Source organism: Emydura macquarii, unplaced genomic scaffold (genome assembly GCF_026122565.2).
Source record: "Emydura macquarii macquarii isolate MOO-44397 ecotype Brisbane River unplaced genomic scaffold, CSIRO-AGI_Emac_v2 contig_306, whole genome shotgun sequence".
In the NCBI taxonomy this organism is placed as follows: Eukaryota; Metazoa; Chordata; order Testudines; family Chelidae; genus Emydura; species Emydura macquarii.
This window is the reverse complement of record NW_027130443.1, coordinates 11249291-11269227: the sequence shown is the minus strand read 5'-3', so window position 1 is coordinate 11269227 and position 19937 is coordinate 11249291. Positions and strand designations below refer to the sequence as shown.

General features: G+C 44.6%; 1 protein-coding gene and 1 long non-coding RNA gene across 5 annotated transcripts in view; one reads left to right on the top strand and one right to left on the bottom strand.

Moving 5' to 3' along the window:
• STK11 (serine/threonine kinase 11) overlaps positions 1-12969 on the bottom strand; it is a 70235-nt gene extending 57266 nt beyond the window's left edge. For all 4 annotated transcript variants that reach the window (XM_067559192.1, XM_067559183.1, XM_067559202.1 and 1 more), the window contains exon 1: positions 11743-12969. In XM_067559192.1, coding sequence (XP_067415293.1) covers positions 11743-12032 — 290 coding nt within the window. In that variant the 5' untranslated portion in view covers positions 12033-12969. The remainder of the gene's footprint in view (positions 1-11742) is intronic.
• Positions 12970-14057: 1088 nt separating this feature from the next.
• On the top strand, positions 14058-16281 carry LOC137157504 (uncharacterized). The gene is made up of 2 exons (XR_010921131.1): positions 14058-15322; positions 15436-16281. It is a non-coding gene; the product is annotated as an uncharacterized lncRNA (long non-coding RNA).
• Positions 16282-19937: the final 3656 nt, after the last annotated feature.

Below are 19937 nucleotides of genomic sequence, written 5' to 3'. Positions count from 1 at the left end.
CTGCTTCCCTTCTGTGCACTGTCTACACTTCGCTGTGCCGACGAGAACAGCGTTCCTGTCGACGCAGCGCTATGCTATTTGAGGGGGTGGTTTACCAGCGTCGACTTCCTGATCGATTGAGTGGGTCTACACTGACCACTCAATCGATCCAGAAAGATCGATCTGGCGGTGGTGAATTTGCCGCTGTCAGTATAGACATGGCCTGAGAGACCACCAAGGTAGAGATGAACTGAGCTAGTGGCCCAAGATTTCTGTCTGCATCATAATGTTTAATTTCCTTTTCCCACCACCTCTAGTGCCTCCTCTTCCCATGCCTAGCCAGTTGATTTCCAAAAAGGAGAAGCCAGATTAAACAGCAGTTTAAAAAATATCTGTTATTTTCTTATGTTCTTTACATCAATCTAATGTTTAAAAACTACAAACTGTCTTGACTTCACTAGGTTTTTACCTCATGTTAGTTACCATGTATTAGACAGCACAAGGAAAAATAAATCATATATCTTCCCCCCCCCCCCACCCGCAGTTATCAAGCATCCTTAGTGTTATTTTGTGACAGTGATTTCACATTTTTGCTCCTATCTTAGGATTTTTATACTGCTGTCCATGACTGCAGTGTCTGAGCATCTTCTACATAAAAATCAGTAGCAACAGCAAAGTCCCTAATGAGGACTCTTCCGTTTCCCCATTCCCCTCCTTCTGGTTAATGCTTGCAAAGCAGAGAGATCCTCTTACAGAAGGCATTCAAAGGCAGGAAATAGCTTGTGGTTGTTGTGGAAAAGGCTATACAAAAAAAACTCTTCTGTACATCTTCCCTTCCTGTAGCCTCTACCAAACTGTCTTATGTTTCTCCCCATCACTACCCACCTGGAACTGTTAAAAACGTGCTTACATTTCAACAGTCATGTTTCTGTGGATCAGCATTGTAAGGCATTCAAAGCAATCAACTCCAAAAGCAATAAGCTTCTGCCTGAATATTACACCTGCACTAAAATACATAACTCACCAAGAGCTTAGAAAGCCACTCTCCCTTCTCATTTGCAACTAGCCAGCTAGTTATAGCAATGGAGCTATCAATAGTACAAATGAACCACTTACACTTATTAATGCCTTACATTCTAAGGTACACTAATAGATCTTTCCCAAGAATCAGAAATGCAATCAGGTCTGTGCTTAAGCAGAACTTCTTCTCAGCATCTTGCAATTAACGGACATTTTTCTGCAATTAAAGGGCAATTATGCAAATTCCATCTGGGCCCTCTGTCCTTTACCAGCACCACTAAGAAAAAGAAAGCAGAATATAAGAGACTTAAAAAAAACCCCAAACAACCCAGGACTTCAAGATAACAAGGTGAAGCTCAAAAGAGTCTGTTTAGTTCACATGTAGACAGATTAGTAGCTCTAATTATAGTCATGACCAAAAGGCTGAAGTGGATTAAATTAGCATGGAAACTGCAGTCAGCATTAGTGTCTGTCTAACAAGTTTCTGCATAATGAAGGAAGACAGGTTGAGAGTTTAGGATAAACAAGTAGGGAAGGGGGAGTGAAGCCACTTATTTAAAAAGACTGCTTGCTGGGAAGGTGAGAGAAAGCTACCAATATTGAAGAGGCTCTTAAATGCTTGACCCCTGCAACTCATTCTCTCATACTTTCAAGCACTGTTACAAGTATTAAATCAGTCTGCCTCTATCAGGTTAATCGATGGGGTACATTCCTACAGTGCCTTTCAGGCTGAAGCACTCCATGAACTGCACCATAAGGGCATGTCTACACTGCATCTGGGAGAGAATCGTGAAGCCTGGCTGGGCTCAAGCTATTGCTCTAAAAATAGCTGTGGCGACATTGCCACTTAGGCAGGGGGAAAAGAGAGAGCGAGAGAAGAGGTAGACTTGAGAATCTGTGCTCCAGCCCAAGCTGCAATATCTACACAGCTATTTTCTTTAAAAGGTATTGAAATGCAGCCATCTCTGGTGTGGAGACCAATCACCCAGGCCACTTTCCAGAGGACTATTGGTGTGCTTCAAGTACTAAGAAGAGACAACTGCCAGGCTCCGATCGGTCACGTCCAAATCCACTGTCTCCAAACTTCTCATGGGAAAAGCATCACTAGGTGCCTGAATTTATGGTGAACACCTTTTTTGTCCCCCTTTTGAAATGCAGAGCAGGTTAAGGCATTTGATCCATCCTCACAATGCTTACGCACTTCAGAGAAACAGTGGGAATGGGAAAGAACCTTAGGGAATTGCAAGACCTCTGCACCCAGGGCAGGAGAGTTCTCTACACTATGATCTTCTTGTGCTTTTACACTAGTTTTACAATGTCCAAGCTTCCCTTTCAGTTGCTCTGGTTTCATGTTTACCTCACTTGCGACCATAAAAAAAATTAACATGCAACTTAAATATATCATATTTGTTTTGAGTCCAGAGACCACCACCAATGTTATCTGAAGTGTGTGGGTGGTGGTGGGGGATTTCCATGCTCTATGGATACTAACTAGGCCAATATGACCCAGGCTTATGAAGAACAGAGGGTGAATTTTTTATTTTGGATTGAACCAGTGTTTTTTTGTTTTTGTTTTTAAAGTGAGAGGGATGAGGATACAACCAGACCATCTTGGAAAGAATTTACAGACACGCCTTTTCCTACACCCACAGACACCAATCAGTAGGGCTGGGCACTGTTCAAATCATAATACAGAGGTCTCTTCTGTGTGCATTTTATTTATCACTATTACCTGGGCACAGTGGTTTGTCATGGAATTTCCTCTTTAATGTCAGATTTTCTGGATCTAGATTTGAGACAGGTCCCTCAAGCTGTGAATTTGCTCTGTTGTTTAAGAAGTTACACACGCAATATCCTTATACCTAGCAAGTTCATGCAGGGGCCACCTCTGCTTACTATCACTATGACAAGGCAGATTGCAAGAATTTGGGCTCATGCCAAAATATAATCAGGGAAGGGAAAAGATACTGTCTCTTCTAAAACAAAGGTTTCTGCTATCCCCAGTCAGACCCACTACACTTGCCCAGATGGATAAAAACATGTGTGGGGCGCAGAGGGAGAAGGTGGTGAGAAGAGCAAATTCTTTCCTGATCCCGGCAGCAAACAGCATACACCTTTAAGCATGAGATGTTAAGATCCCTTCTACAGATAACCATAAGCAGCTAATGTGTTTCTAAACCCTAATATCCCTGACCACACTAAGAGCAAAAATCACACTTAACACTTTAAAAACCATGATGTTTTCCCAGAGTAGACAAGGGCTTAGGTGGACACAGATCTAGGTGAAATGTTTCCCAAGACCATTTCACCTTCTTAGGAAGAAGCTTGCAGAAAGTCTTAAATTACACCCTAGAAGGTAGCAGGACTTAGGTTCAACTTAACCTCCAGCAGAAATGAAATTCCACAGATGAGGACCCTCCCCTGAGGATACCCTGCCCTTAGCGAGTTCTGTTAGGCATCCATAAACACAGGGCCAGGTGCTGTTTGCCAGGTAACTAGGTTCTAGCCAATACAGCGTTTTAAAGATAGGGGGTAGGACCTTGCAATGGACCTGTTGGATGAGGAAATGCACAGAGAGTGTTGCAGATCAGTGTGATGTCTTTCCCCCACTTAGCAAGTGGGCCACTATCTGCTGAATCAATCAGTTTCCATATGAACTTCAGGAGCACCACAACACAGAGCACATTGCGATACTACATCATTAATAATAATCTATAATGAGCCTACATATAGATTCACTGAATGATTGCTGCTAGTGGACAGCTATCTTCTCTTGCTTGCCCCTTCAAGAAGTGGGAGGCTACTGCTGCTCAATTTAACATTAGCTTATCAAGCTGGAGCTACAGGCAAGAACAGCCTTCAGCTACAACAGAAAGCAGTACAGAGGCAAATTATGTGTTTCCACTATCTGGTCCACAAGGTCTTTCTGTTCCTTTATAGATAGCTTAAATGTTAGGATTTTGCTGTAGGGGATTGCCAATATTGATAGAGAATGATGCATCATTAATTTGTTCTTTCCACTAGCGCATGGCTACATTGGGTATTTATCCACATGGCTTTTGTGACCCAATAAAGACCCAGCAGATTTTGCTTTGAAGTACAAACTAACTTTCCTTTTTCCCATTCACAAAACAAAGAAAGTTTATTGGCAATGAAACAAAGTTTAACTAAAATGGGTTTTTAGACCACAGTAAAAAAGATCTTGCTATCTATCTGCAAGAACACAAGTAGTTCTATATTTCACTCAGTTTCAATAATAGACTGGTCAGTGTTACTTCTGTTTTTAATCATTTTCACTTTTCAATTCTCATGCACTAGCCTAGTGCTACAACTTTTAGACAGCAAACACTGCAGGGGAACATTTAGAAATGTGCACATCTTAATTTTTTTCCTCCCAAACATATATACTCTCAATATTGAGTTTCCAGAGAACAGGAAAAGATTCTGATGTCAGCAATGTAAGCTGATAATCATTTTGGTCCAAGGTTCTTTTCTCTTCCTCTTTGAGGTTTTATTTCAGTATTATCCTTGGAACGAACACACCCCTGCTGGAACACCATAACCAAATATATGAAACAGCCTCGCAACCACACTTTAGACGAGGCACTGATCCAAAGTCCAATGAAGTCAACGGAAAGGGTTTCATTGAAGTCAATGGACTTTGGATTAGCCCCCATAAGCATTACTGAGCTTTGCCAAGTCCTAGAGGAATAAAGAGTGAATCACTCCATAGATGAAGTTGCAAAACCATCCTCAGAATCAGAAGAAAAGAAAACCCAAACTAACGCAGAAGTGTCTAGATGCAAACATATAGGAACCACTTCTTAAAGTAAAGAATTCACAGTAAGATACAAGGCTCTTTGGTAAGGACATGGTTAGGTGTGGTCGTCCTAGGTCGTCGTCAGCACACACGGCCAGTCAGCCCCTGCTGTTGCTCACCTTGGGACACACAGTGGATCCCCCCCACACTAAACCCCTCAACACTTGGATCCTGCCAAGGAATCTATTTGTCAAAAACCATTTCCTGAATCATTTTTGTTGCCTGTATTATTTCAGATATACTTACTGACATGTATTTTGAAATAAATTACCAAAATAATTGAAAATGGTGAGATTATATTGTTTTATTTTCACAAATAAAATATGCAGAATTTTTAAATATTGTGCACAGAATTTTTTGGCACAGAATTCCCTGAGGAGCAAATCTTATGCAGAGTATGATCCTTCGCTCATATATGTTAGTGATGCAAGAGACTTTTGATCAATAATTCCCTATTCCTGCAAATGCAGGTAAAATCCTGATAGGGCAGGTATTCAGATACTTCACTTGATCTTGGTCAAGCAATACTGAAGGATCACAGCTGAGCTGTATGCTGCAGAGCTTGGTAGACTGAAGGACTATCTACATTCTAAAACGTTATCAGGTTTGAACATTATTGGGAACAATCGAGTTAGATGACCACGACTTAGTGTTCAGTTTAGACTAGGACAAATCGTATTCAGTGTTGCATTCTTTCTTGATCAGAAAGAAATGTGTTTGAATACAACACAACTTTTGTAATCCAGACAAGTCCAAATAACATTTCATGAGATTTAGAATCGCTTCGCATATGAATTTAGTGATAGAAAGAACGTGAACCTCAGAGACTCAAAAGTTCCATTTATCTGAGGAAGAAATACAGCCTGACAGGTGCAGTGCAAACTTTCCCACACTGCCAGCAGCATGTTTTAACCTGATCTGAAGGTGATACTGTGAATGAAAGGAAAGTTCAGTCCCCACGGCCCATTAATCCTTGGCTTCTCCCAAAAACACCTAACGAGGAGTGGCGGGGACAATTAATGACAATTGTGGAGACAGTTGGTGAGACATGGATATCTGCTTTCTAGACAGACATTTGACGAGTGTTTGCATCACAAATACAAAAAGGGTATTGCATTGTAAATTAACATGATTTAGTGATCAGATTTGAACCAGTGTTTAAGAAATATGTGAACAAGTATCAGTGGGAAACTTGATTTAAATCAATGATTTTCTCTTGGTGATTTAAATCAATTATTTACATCACTTTGATTTAAATCAATCCACCCTGCTTTCAACAGCTTGACAGAATGAGTAGCACATGCCCGTCAGGCACTGAAGCCTTTTCCAATTTACCTAAAGAATGAAACTTGGGATTTGATGGTGCATTACAAACCAGCTTTAAGCAGCCACTAAGTGTAAAAATGCATGACTACTGCAGGATGCTAACAGATAACCAGCCCCATTACAGGCTGCTGCCCACAAGGCAGGGTTGACAGGCTCTTGATTTGTCAATCAAAGCAGCAAGTGGTCACATCGCTTGCTGACCTACCCATTTCAAGTCCCAAAGGGTTTCTAATGAGCAAGGTATTCAAACCAGAATGTGATTGCTGAGCATGGTAAATACAGTACAGGACACCTGGGACATGCACAGAAAGTTCCAAGCACTTAATTAAGTGAGAGACTATTAACGTTTAATTTTATTAAACTTGTGCTGTTGGAGACAAGTGTCTGGTTTTCTTTCACATATTTTGGCATCCCTCTAAGTTCATGTTTTGTATCAGTGGTTCTCAACCAGGGGTACGCAGAGGTCTTCCAGAGGTAAATCAACTCATCTAGGTATTTGCCTAATTTTACAACAGGCTACATAAAAGCGAAGTCAATACAAACTAAAATTTCATACAGACAATGACCCGTTTATATTGCCCTATATACTATACTCTGAAATGTAAGTATAATATTTATATTCCATTTGATTTATTTTATAATTATATGGTAAAAATGAGAAAAAGCAATTTTTCAGTTATAGTGTGCAGTGACACTTTTGTATTTTTATGCCTGATTTTGTAAGCAAGTAGTTTTAAATGAAATAAAACTTGGGGTACACAAGACAAATCAGACTCCTGAAAGGGGTACAGTAGTCTGGAAATGTTGAGAGCCACTGTTTTATATTACCTGGGGTAGCAGCTAACCATAACACTGTATGGCCAAAACAGGCCACCCCACATCTTTCCCCCACACTAAATGGGATGCCCACCATTACCTAGAGAGACAACCATTACACAGAGGAATTTAGATCCTCAAGATCCCCACCAGAACCAACAGGAACTTTAAAACATCTTTTGTCATGAGCAGAAGAATGATCAACAAGACATATGAGGTCACCAGATCTGAGCTCATGAAGCTACTGTGGTAGAAGACAGGGTTAAAACAGAATTATTCTTGCAGCGTAAATGAATCAGGACCATGTATTAACCATGCTACAGCCTTGGACATTAGCGAGGGACCATGACAAAAATAGAGTGTAGACAGGACTAAACTGTGTGTTATCACAGTCAGGACTTGTATTGTAACCAGGTCCCGCAGCATGACTGTCTTATGATGATAGGATTTCAGAAAGAGCTCTCCCTTCACCACAACTGCAGCCATGCTAGGGCACCAGGTGACAATATAATTGTGTCCCAACTGTTGTAATATGGTTTGATTATGAATATCATGGCTTAGGCCCATTTGTACAATCATAATAGTAGATATTGGTATGGCCATTAAGAAATCAGGGCTGGAGCAAGGTCATTAACATGGTTAGCTTATTCTTCACTGTAAGGACAGTGCCTATATTCCAACATGGTGCCCAGACACAGTATATGTAGGACAGATGGGCCCTTACAACTCAAGCGAGGGTCTCTTAGCACTGACTCAATTCAACCTTACTGCAGGAATGCACTTTGCAGACTCCCCAGGCCGCCCAGACACTGTGCCAAGAAACTTTCACCCTCACTTGCAACACCATACATTTAGAGTTCTTGGTCTAGCTGGCGCAAAGACCAATAATCATGCCATCATGCAATGGTCCTGTGCTGGGGACAAACATCCAGAAGAGATTCAACTACGAGCACTACACTCATTGACACTTCACCTCCAATAAACACAAGGATGAATGGACAGATGCAAGGTTTCTACAGTTCTAAACCTCCAACTTAATGCTTGTGTCACTCAACTGTTGCTTTCCCATCCATTCCAAACTCAGTTATGCCTGAATTTCAAATTCTAGTTGCAAAGTGCCATATTGTCTGCTAAATACTATGCATCAGTGTCAGCCCTTATTTTGCTTGCAGGAGACATCTGCCTGCATGAACCACTGGGGGCATGGGAAGGGAAAGAACAGTGAGCAGTGGTCTGGTCCTGATGGCAGAGGAAGGGAGAGATTTTGCTCTTGAATGGTATCAGCTAAAAAACAGGATGTTTTGTTTAGAAGGTTAGATAACTAAAGTCACAGCCAGATCAAACTTTGGCCCAGCAGCAGATGCCCCCATAGTTAAGATGACAAACTAGAAACCTCACCATGTACATTCATAATAAAATCTGCAAGCCTCTCACAACCTTTCGACCCCTCCTCCTCAAAATAGAAAGCAGTGATGTGGGGTGAGATTGGAAATACAATCCCTGCGCTCTACGAACAGTGCATGTCTCTCATTATGACGAACACAAGAGAAATCTCAAGGCAAGTTAATTTTAGACCCCCAGGATTAGCAAGTCACGATCTTCTTGAGCTTATGGGGCCACACACTACCGCCACCTTTGACAACAGCTTTTTAAGACTATTTCACCTTGGGAATTTGATCCACTATGCAGAGAGGCAGTGCCCTCCTTGTAGCTCTTCACTGCGATCACTTGATTACAAAAAAAGTTGTAAAGAATTTAAAATATTAACTTTTTAATGAAGGTTGTGCTGATGAATGGTGCTAGCCTGACAGTCAAGGAGATCATTTATCCCCACAGCAGGTAATAAAGAGCATGGCAAGCCTCCCTTCCTCACACAGTTATGTGCCTCAACCTGGTCTGGAGGGCACCATATCTCTGGGGAGGAGGAGGAGTTCAGTCCCATTAGCCCATTCTATCTTGGGCCTCTCTGGCAAGGCCAAAGACACCAGCCAGTGCTAGTCACAGACATGACTTTTGTGATGTGGACACCTGCCCACTGGGAATTAGGCCAAGACCAAACTTAGGTCAAATCGGCCACTGAACAGCAATCAGGCAGTAACAAGTTTCAGTACATACCAAACTGAGCCACGTGCAAACTGATAACCGAGAGGTTAGCGGCTCGGTTTCCTAGGCTCAACACTGAGCAAGTTAGTCCTTTAACATTAAGTGGCACATATTGGAAGGACAATTACTCCTCTACTCAGACCAATAATGGGGAGCCCTGCCTATTAACTATGGGCCCGACCACAAAGTGTCTGCAGACCAAACAACTCCAAGCGGGCCATCAACACTGGGCCGATCATGTTATCACTGAAGTAAACAGTACAGGATTAGCAGTAGGCCCCAATATATCTAAGGTTGCAATTCAAATGAGAGAGAGCAAAATTGTTCATTCTAATAACCTTAGAGCAACGCAGTGGAAATCTTTGTCAGGTTGTGTCAGAGATTAGACAATGGGGTTAGTCCACTTTCTACAGCATGTGAACAGCTCATTGGGAAAATGAGTTTAAACCACATTTAAGGAAGGCTGCTGAAATCTGGCTGTAGCCAATTGAAGTTTTAATGGAGTTTGGCCAGACAATGTGACTGGGATCCAGCCACATTAGAACAGTGTTCAGTTGCAGTGCTATCTGGGTTAGGACACGACTGGGATTTGGTCCCCACCCATGCTGTCCAGCCAGACCATCCCGTATCTCTTTATTCTGCCACCACAAGCCTTGAGCACAAACTTTAAACTAGTGGAGACTTATTTATCGCTTATATTGCATTAGTGCTTTGGGGCTTCGACTAGGGCATGGCCCCATGGAAACCTATGACACTCTGACTCAAAGCCTGATCCAAAAGACACAATGAAACAAACAAGTGAGTGCGGGAGGGAAGAAATGATGACAAAAACAAGGACATTTTAGCACAGAGGTAGAACGAATAGACCCCTGCTAGAAGACTGAAGTGAAAGCCTGCCTCAGATACAGGGCTTTGGCACTATGGCTGTAATAACAACCAATTGCAACTAAATAAACAGCCCATGCTGGTCACAGAAATTAAAATACCTTCTGGTTAGGCTGCTTCGATAACTATGCAAGCTGATAAAACAGAACAAAATCTTCCACAGAGAAGCTGAAAACAATAAAGTAAACAGGACACATAAGATTTCTGCATAGAAGTTCCTTTCAGAACACAAGCCCTCCTCCACAGTTCCCCCCTCATTAAGCAGACAGGTTAATTAATGGAATTCTTTTGCACTGGAGGGGGAGCTCTTAAAATAAGTTTTAATTAAGGAGATGGCAGCCTGCCTGTTCTTTTGGAGACGCTCTTGATGTAACTTGAGAGCTTGGTGGCAGGGAGGGAGAAGGGGACAAAGTGACACACATGCCTCTATGGTAAAAAACAAGAAACACACTGCAGGAAACATTTTATTACACATTAACCTGAAGTTTACTTTTATAATGAACTGGAGCCAGCACAGCAAAGACAGCAAGGTCCCCGTTTGATTTCATTATTATGCTATAGCTGAGCCTGTTCACTCTGTACTCTCAAGGTTACAAGGCAAACTTGAAGAGCTAATCAACAGAAGGCCTAGTATAGGATGAAGTATCATCCAGCTGAGCTTAAACACACAAAAAACAACACACCCCAAACCAAAACATGAAAACAGAAACAAGAGTCCACTATATCAGGGCTCACCACTCAGCAGCTAACAGTTACAGAGGTAACTCCAGAAACATCAGGAGAGACTTCTAAAACATCTTGTAAGTGTCCCTCCTGCTTTAAGATAAGCTGTTGCAATTAATTCTTTTTGGCAGCAGAAAGATCCTGGTCACTCCAGATAAACAATCAAGGCCATACCAAGCAGTTTGTTGTGGAAAATGCAATAGTCTCTGTAGGGTCGCTGCATGTTAAGTGTAACATCAAGAAATGGGAAGAAAAAAAAATGAAGAATGCTTGCTAGTGAAATAGAACAGGTTTATCTCTGCAGTGTGTTTTAACTGCTTTGCTGGACTGAACTGTTTGTGTACTACCTTAGCTACCAATACATAACGTAGCTCTCCGTTAAAGTGCTTTAACCGTAAATCTTCAGTGACATTAAAAAAAATGGTGGGCACATATCATCCCCATTTTACAGATGGAGAAACTGACTGAGGCAGAGAGATAAGTGACTTCCCAAGGTCATGCTTGTCAATAGCAGATACAGGACTAGAACCCAGATATGCTGATGCACAGCACAATGCACATGCTGCCACCTATGTACTAGGTACCTAGAATGCACAATCATTAGGGCACAGGCTGTTAAGTGCCATGCACACCTAGAATAATGCATAATGTACATAATTACGCAGCGTTTAACATGGGTTTTAATTATACAACCTTTCATGCCTCCTGGGTTCGACCTAGTGTGCACAATGAAGTTAACCATGTGCCTCTTTTGTATAAGATTTTAGAAACTGGGGTTCTTTCTGTTCTGTGACAATTGGAAAACCATAACATGCCACTTTTTACACAAGTAGAAACATTTGCTCTGCCCATGCCTCTGAGATGAAATTTTCTTCCCTGTTCCCCACCGTTGTGTAGTATTTGAGAGCCACCTTTCACCCCAGCTGTGGCTGTGTTTCAAGAGTGAAGCAACTCTTGCATATATACAGTTTGTAAAGTTCTTTCAAAATGTAAGACTATATGCAGTGCTGTATAAAATACAGACCAAACTGAACCACTTCATTATTAGCTACAGGAATCTCAATACTCACTTTTTAACATTTGCCTCTCCATTGGGGATCCTGCGTAGTTTCTTCTTCTTCAGGATTTTGACAGCTCTCCTACAGAGGGTTTCAGAGTCCAACATCTCCTTGACTTTGCCATAAGACCCTTCTCCAAGTAAGTCCCCCATTAGGTATTTGCCAATGAGCTTGGCCCTTTTGCGCCGTGGCTGGTAGATGACTTCCGTGGAATCAATGCGATGGATGAAAGTGTCCATCCCCACAGACATCAGTTCACTCTCTGCAAACATACCCAACTCCTGAGGCTCCTGCACATCCATCCTGGATTAACTTCCTTAACGTGTTTTCCGTAAGTGCTCAAGGTCTTAATCCAATTCCTTAATTTCCAACACTCCCTTTTACTCCTTCTTGAAATAAAAATTACCCAGAAGATTGTACAAACATTAATTTAAAAAAAAAAAAAAAAAAAAAAAAAAAAAAAAAAAACCACTATGAGCTGTTTCCAGCCAAGGAGGATCCTACAAAGTCCAGGACCTGGCTCCAATAACTCAATGTCTCAATTTAAAAAAAAAAAAAAAAAAGTCTCACCAGGAACTCTCTCAGTTTGGGATTTGTTTTACTTTTGACCTGGTCCCAACACTAGCGTTCTTTCAGGTTAGCTTGCTCTCGCTTGGCCTTCTACTGGGCCACAAATTGGTTCTTAGATGTTAGGTCATCCTCTAGGATTTTAGAACCTCAGATAAACAAAAAGATGGTCAAGTCTCTTTCGTGTCTTTCCATAACTAACAGGTCATGGTTCCCAATTCCAAACTGCAAGTTGCAGAGTCAATTGCTCTCTCCTGTCACCCTCACCTCCCAGGTATGAACTCGGATGATTTTCTCAGCCGTTTGGTAGCTGGAACCAAGTTTCTTGGAAGGCGTTTTTGACACCTATTCTAATTTCTTCTCTTTCCGCCCCTACAAAAGTTTGAGGCCTTCTGTGCCTATCAGGATCTCCCAGGGGCATCCTTCAACCACTTGGATTGTGCCTGACACATGATGTGTCATCACCACTGGTCCAGGTGTCAGGCAGGCAGGCAGACAACACAAATTCTACTAAAACTTCACCCAATCTGTCCACCCCCCACCTTAAAACGTGATAGGAGGAGCCAACTCAGTCCCCCTTACAAAACCCCAAAAAGACACCCTAGTGAGAGACAGTCACTAAGGGGATGCTAATCCCATGGAGGCCGTTCTTCCCATTTACAAGCCCCTCTTGTCCCCTGTCCCCCCCCCCCCACACACACACACAGGTGTCAACCAGGAAGACCAGGGCCACCTAATCTCTTCTCCCCCACTGTCAGCACACAGTAGCCCCCCACATCCCCAAAAGGGGTGAAAAATGACAACTCCCCCAGTACACCCAAGCCAACAGGAGTCCGTCAGGAGCTGACCTCCAACAGCCCCCCGCAGAGCACGCGGACCCTGAACCCCCCCCACTGCAGCCAGACTCCCCCCTCAGCAGGGGGTAAGCCGGGGGGGAGGGGGGACTGCAACGTCCCCCTTGCAAGACCCCCCGGCAGCGGACCAATCAAGGGGGGGGGGCTGGCCCGAATCTGAAACAGAGGCTGGAGGGAAACTGCGGCTGCTTGTCCCCCCCAACGGCCTCCCCTGAACGGGGGATGGGGGCGCTCCCCCTCCCCAAGGCGGGGCTCTGCCGGGGGGGCCGCTCTCCAGTCACAGCCCAAGGAGGCGCCCCGCAGCCACCTCCCCCGCGCCCTGTACCTGGTGAGGGGCCCCCCGCTCTCCCCGCTCCCGCCTCACTTCTGAGCGCTCCGGGCCGCCTCACCCCCTCCTCCTCCGGCCGCCGCCATTTTGTTTACCTCCCTCCCCCCCCCGCTAGCTCCCATCCCGCCGTCTCCCCTCCCTTCTCCTCTCCACAGGGCCTCACGCCTCCCTAGCGACCAGCGTGTCCTCCCATTGGCTAGGGACTCAGCCCCGCCTCCGCGATTTCCTCTTCTGATTGGGCAGTGCGGGTCGACCGGGGTTTCCTTGCTTCCGATTGGATAGTTTCATTTAGAGGTCTCCCCTCCCCGCCAGGCACATACGCTCCGGCGGCAGCGGAGAGTTTTAATAGGCTGGGAGAGGCCTCAATCATGCCCGAAGGGCGGGGCTTGCGTGGAGGCCCTGTGGGGCGGGGCAGGCGAGTGGCAGAGGGCAGAGAGCAAGGGTCAAAGGGCAAAGGGCAGGGAGACCCACTTCAGTGGGCTGCCCTCCACAGGGAATCGTTTGCCCTGGCAGCTGCTTTGAAGGTGGCTGGGCTGGGCTGGGTTGGGCTTTGCTAGGCCCTTGGCCCACTGCTGAGCATAGAGTTCTCCTCCCCCAGGCCTGCCCCCTGCCCATCTGGCTCACCGGGCCAGCTCCTTGGGGGGCAGCTCCCGAGCGGGGCGGAGGCCATGCAGGTGGCAGAGGGAAGCACTTGGAAGCCTCGGCAGCCGCCTTTGTCGGAAGATGCACAGCCACAGCCGGGCAACTCGGGCGCACGGGGCTAGGCCTGCTGCTGGGTCCCCCGCTGAGGCCGAGCTCTCTTACAGCAGCGTCCCCGCACAATCACGCTTTCTGCCATCTTCCGTCGGCTAGGCGGCTCTGTCCCATCCTGCTGGATGATGACCAGGTCTTGGTTATACCTCCGTCTGGACAATAGCAGTGCAACACCTGGCATGAAGCCATCAGCCCTGAGGAATACCAGCTAGTACAAAACACTGCAACACATCTCCTGATCAACAGGGGCTACTGCAAGCACATTACACTTGTTCTCTGTTTTCTTCACTGGCTTTTCATAGGCTAACGAGTGAGCTTCAAGGCGCTCCATGGCCTGGGCGGAAGGTATCTAAAAAAGCCTAAAACTCTAGAATGAAAACCATGGTAACAGCGCCGCTCCTGTGGTACAATGGAACTTTTCACAATAAGGGTAAAGTGTGTCTGTGCAGGAGACAGAGATTTCTCAGGGGTCAATCCAAGACTATTGAACAATCTCCACCAGGAACTAACAATCATCACAAACCTCATCACCTTCGATTCCAAGTGCAAAGTGCACGTTTCCAACCTGCCTTCTTTAACATAAAGCCGGAGCAGCGCATACGTAAAAAATAGCAAAACAAAAGACTGGGTTGCCCACACAGTTGTCTCCATGAGGAGAAGAGGAGAGCAAGAATAAATCACACGTCAGATATTAGTCATGTCACTTAATGCATGACTGAAAAATGCTCAAGTACTATGGTGATGAGGGTGGTATGAGAACATATTTAGAATAGAATAGGCCACCTAAGGGCATTCCTGTGGGCTGCGTAAGGCACTTGTATATGTGTATCCATTTAGGTGATTTGGCAGGAGCCTGGCGGCCACACCTTAATCCCCATTAAATAAAGAATGTGTCAGCAGCCAACCTCATCTTTGATACAGAGGGGATAACAGGTCACAGCATGAAATGCTGCATCTGCACAGAACAAGATGCAGTGTTACCGACTCTTGGTATTTCGGCACAAGTGTCATGATATTTGGTGCTTTTCTCAAAGCCCCCACTCCTGGAATCCTGTAATTACATAAGAATCTCAACTTTCATTTTAAAAAGGTAAGCTTTTACCCTGAAAACAGTCTGACAACATGGCCCCTAAAGGCTACAATGTCAGAAGAAAAATAAAAAGGACCCCAAAGTTGTTCATTTAAAAAATCTCTATTTTTCAGGCCTAGCTGATGATTTTTGAACACTTGGGGTTGCAATACTGAAGATATAGCCCTTCCTGCTGGGATGTGCACTGCCTCCATGCTATAGATGAACACTGTTCTCTTCTTATCCTGACTACTGCCCTGTGACTCCATCTTCTACGGTCTCTCTGAGTCCTAACTCCCCAGGCTATGCAGGATGCTACACATTACCTTCTTGGATGCTCCGAAAACAATAACTCCATCATCCCCAATCTCAAGCCAGCTCCACTGGGATCTCGGCCGCACTTAGTGCCTTACTTGTTTTTAAAACCCTCCATGGAGTTGCTCCAGCCAACCTTACGAATGTTGTCCCTCTATATTTCCTCCCCTTTTCCTGCTAGCTGTCTAAGATTGAACTCATCTCTTCCCCCAAATAATCTGGCCGCTGGTGGTGTGAGAGCCTTCTCCTCTGCAGCTCTCATCATCTGAAACACCCCATGTGCTGTTGTGGTAATTATGCATGTGAATATAGGTGCACAATTGAACACACTTGTAAGGCACTTTCTTTTAAAAACATGGTCCAATAAACATCCCAAAAGATCTTTGGGACCAACATGATGACATCAAGGTACAATGTGTAACTAGAATGGCCAGCTAGCAAGTCTTTCAGTGGCTCAGTCAGTGCTCGGACTCCCAGGCCAGTGCTCGGACTCGCAGGCCAGTGCTGAAAGCCTTGTGCCATCAGGCCCAGGGAGAGCTTAGTTTAAGTAAGGACTGAAGGCCTGGTTCTGCTCTCATGCTGCTGTAGATAAGGAGAAGCTCCACTGAAGTCAGTAGAATTACATTGGCATGACAGGAATCAGGGTCTCAGGATTTAGCCAATAAAACGCATTGTGCTGTTTGGATTTTTTTTTCCCTTTACCACGTGCCTGATTTACATATGCAAATGTAATCAAAATAGTAGCCTGGCACTGTAGACCGGAACCCCTCCATGGACAACCTAGGAAACCTGGCTCTTCTGACTGCTGTGGCCTGGCTCAGAGGCCTGCAAATTGGCCTATGCCCTGCTAAGAGGGAGAGTAGGCGCTCTCACTCCATGAGCTACAGGAAGGTGAGGAGGGTGAGAGCACCGGTACTGAATTGTCTGGGCTGGACGGTCGCATTATGTTGCTCAAACAACTTCACTTGTTGGCTGCCCAGGAGCCGGTTGGCTACTGGGTAGGGGATAGGCATGCTGCGGTGAGGGTTTTATACAAGCAGCAGGAGGAGGGAAAGATCAGCTTCACTGGCAGTGTGACACACAGAAAAATGCCTTCTTCTCCTGGCAGATGTAGGATGTCTCTGCTCAGAAGCAGTTGGCATCAGCCTCTGTCAGGCACACAAATCCCAGTTAGAAGGACCATTAGTCTGTCCCCATGTGGCAGTTTCCTCGTTCAACACCGGTTGAGCCCCGAGTGTATCATCTGGCCCACTTCCCTTCTCTTCCTTCCTGAAGCATTGTACCAGATGGGTCTCGGCCCATCCGCCTGCAGAGTGCTGGGTCCAGCTCTTCCAACACCCTGGAAGGGAAAAGCAGGTGAGAAGGCTGCTTCCCCACTCCACCCCTGTGAGAAATGGCTAGCGGCTTGGCACTGACTGTTTTAAGCATGATGCAAACTCCCTCAAGTCCAGCTGCACGTTCCCCAGGAACCTGTTGTGCTGAGCTGTATGTTTGGTACTAAATTTAACCTGTGTAAAACCTCAGCAATGCACAGAGGGGCTCTGGTTACAGCAGCTCACTCGAGCAAGATACGCTTTCCCTCCTCTCCTTTTTAATTCCTGGCCTATCCTCTTCTTTCTGCTTTTCACCGGCTTGATCCGTCTTCTCTTTCTCTCCCTGCTTCACTTCAAACGTCCGTCCGCTGTTCCCTGTACTCTGCTCTCTCTCCTCTCTGCCAAACATTCCTGATGTGGCTGCTTTAGTTCCAGCTCACTCAGCCTGGCATTTTGCTCAGGGCACTGTCTTTTCACAGTGTCTAACTGTCTCCACCCCACTCCAGGATAATCTTGGATGAAATAACTGAAGTATAATAATTATAATGACAACAGCATAACAGCTTTCAACACAATGCCCTCCACAGATTGTATGCACGCAGGAAATGCTTCATCAGTATCTGAAATGCAGCCACCTTTGCCGTAGAAGGCAGCAACTTGTTAACAGCACACAATGCTACACCACAGGAAGTGAAGAAGAATCCTGTATCTGATTATAAATGCAGGTGGGGAAGGATTTAGGTCAGCAAAATTGAGTTACCCGAGTTGAAAACCTACCCCAGACATGAGAGCTCACAACCCTATGGTTCCTAAAAGCTCCCAGTGATCTTTATTACCTCCATGTGCTTGGGAACTCAGTTTTACATCTCTTTCAAAACTGAGCTCCCCCAGCCCTGTACAGTAAGAACAGCCATATAGGGTCAGACCAGTGGTCCATCTAGCCCAGTATTCTGTTTTCCGACAGTGGTCAATGCCAGATGCTTCAGAGGGAATGAACAGAACAGGTTATCATCATGTGATCCAACCTGTCCGCCATTCCCAGCCTCTGACAAATAGCAATCCCTGCCTATCCTGGCTAATAGCCATTGATGGCTCTATTCTCTATGAACATATATAGTTCTTTTTAAAATCCCGTTATAGTCTTGGCCTCTCAGCAAGGAGTTCCACAGGTTGACTGTGCATTGTGTGAAGATATACTTCTTTATCAGTAACACTGATTCAGGCAGTGGGAAAAGCACCTTGGGCTGCATCCCCCATACCATTTCCCACAGCACCTTCTTTTATCCATGGAGGTCTCCTGTCTTCATACTGTCCTTGCCTGACCCTTCTCAGCCTGGGAGAGCTAAAAAGATCCCAGCACATGGTGTTACCTCGGCTGACTCTGGTGGGTGGTCTGGTTTTGTTAGGCAAGTTTCGGGGTTATGGGATGGCACAAAGGGCCAGCTACAGAAAACTCAGTGCTGCCAACTTGGATGATTTTGACCATGAATCTCACTATATGGGGGTTTTTCTTACAGGCCCCAGCTGCTGGAATTGGGCGATCTTAAAAGTCCTCAGCATCATTGTAGGGCTGGGATGACGGGCAAGGAGCAAGGATGGCTGCTTAGAGTGCCACTACTTTATAAAGGCCCTTGAGTGTAAGCTCTTTGGGGAAATGACCGTCTTTTTGTTCTGTGCTTCAACAGCACCTAACACACTGGAGTCCTGGGCCACGGCTCGGGCTCCCAAGCGCTACCACAATACAAATGATAATAATTGAATATAAAAGCCCTGTGTACAGAAAACAAAGCACTTCCTTCCTTATCTCCACAGCAATGAACATCTGGATTAACCCTGGCCCAGAGATTGATGCCAAGTGATGGAAGTTATTTAGCAGTCGGAAGAGACCTGTGATGGGGGATAGGATGGCTCAAGGATGCTGATACTGTGCTTCAACTCCGGCCCTTCTCAGCACTGATCAAAAGTTACCATCATCTGATGGCAGCTGGGGGAAATTCCAAGGGATCATCTGTATCTCTTTGATATTGATTAGCTGCTTTTAACACAGGGGCATCAGCTCGGATGTCATTGGAATTTCCTTAGCTGGTGCCATTTGGGTCAGTATAGATCAATGTTTTTGGAGTCCAGTCTAGACAGTGACTATGAAACTACATTTCACGATTCTAACAGCTGCAAAATGCAGACAGAATCTGAAATGATGTTAACTTATCATCTCAAGACATGGATTCAAAATTATATCATTTTAGAAAATACATGGATTTTGCTTTAAGATTATTTATGGCTACTGTTATTCCGATGTTTCTGAATGCCACTTAAGAAAGTGTCTTATTCAGCAGGATCTTCAAATGTGTGGATTTTCATCTTTCCATTGTTATTGACAACATGCCATCATTATAGGTGAAAGAGATTCTGTCGAGACAAATGCAGTTATTAGCCATGTTACTAACAACACCTGAGTTTATTAATACAGACATTTTAAAGAATCACATTGACTTTTCATTCCAGATGCTGTTTATTTATTATTTATATAATGTTCCCAGCCTCCTCATCCATTTGTCAGCCTCTCGCACAATCTCCAACTTACCTTATCATTAATCATGTTTATTGCAGTGTGCCGAGGGATCAACCAATATCAGGACCCCATTGCATTAAATGATGAACAAGCACAGAATAATAGATAGTCCTGCCACAAAGCACATACAATCTAAATCTTTTTGTTCCGTGTTTGTACAGCACCCAGCACAAAGGGTCCTGGTGCATGGCCAAGGCTCCTAGGCACTATGATAATACAAATAATAAATAATAATCAATATACAAAACAGACACAGGGTGAGGGAAAGGGATAGAGCATCCAAGCAGAGTGATTGGTGGGATGGCAGCAAATGTCAGGTTAGTTCCATGATTTTTAAAATTTTTTCTTCCATATAGCGCCCCCCTGCATGGTATGACCTCTCTGACTTCTCCCACAAGGCCCCACCTCATCCACATTTAAGTCTTCTTAAAGGTGC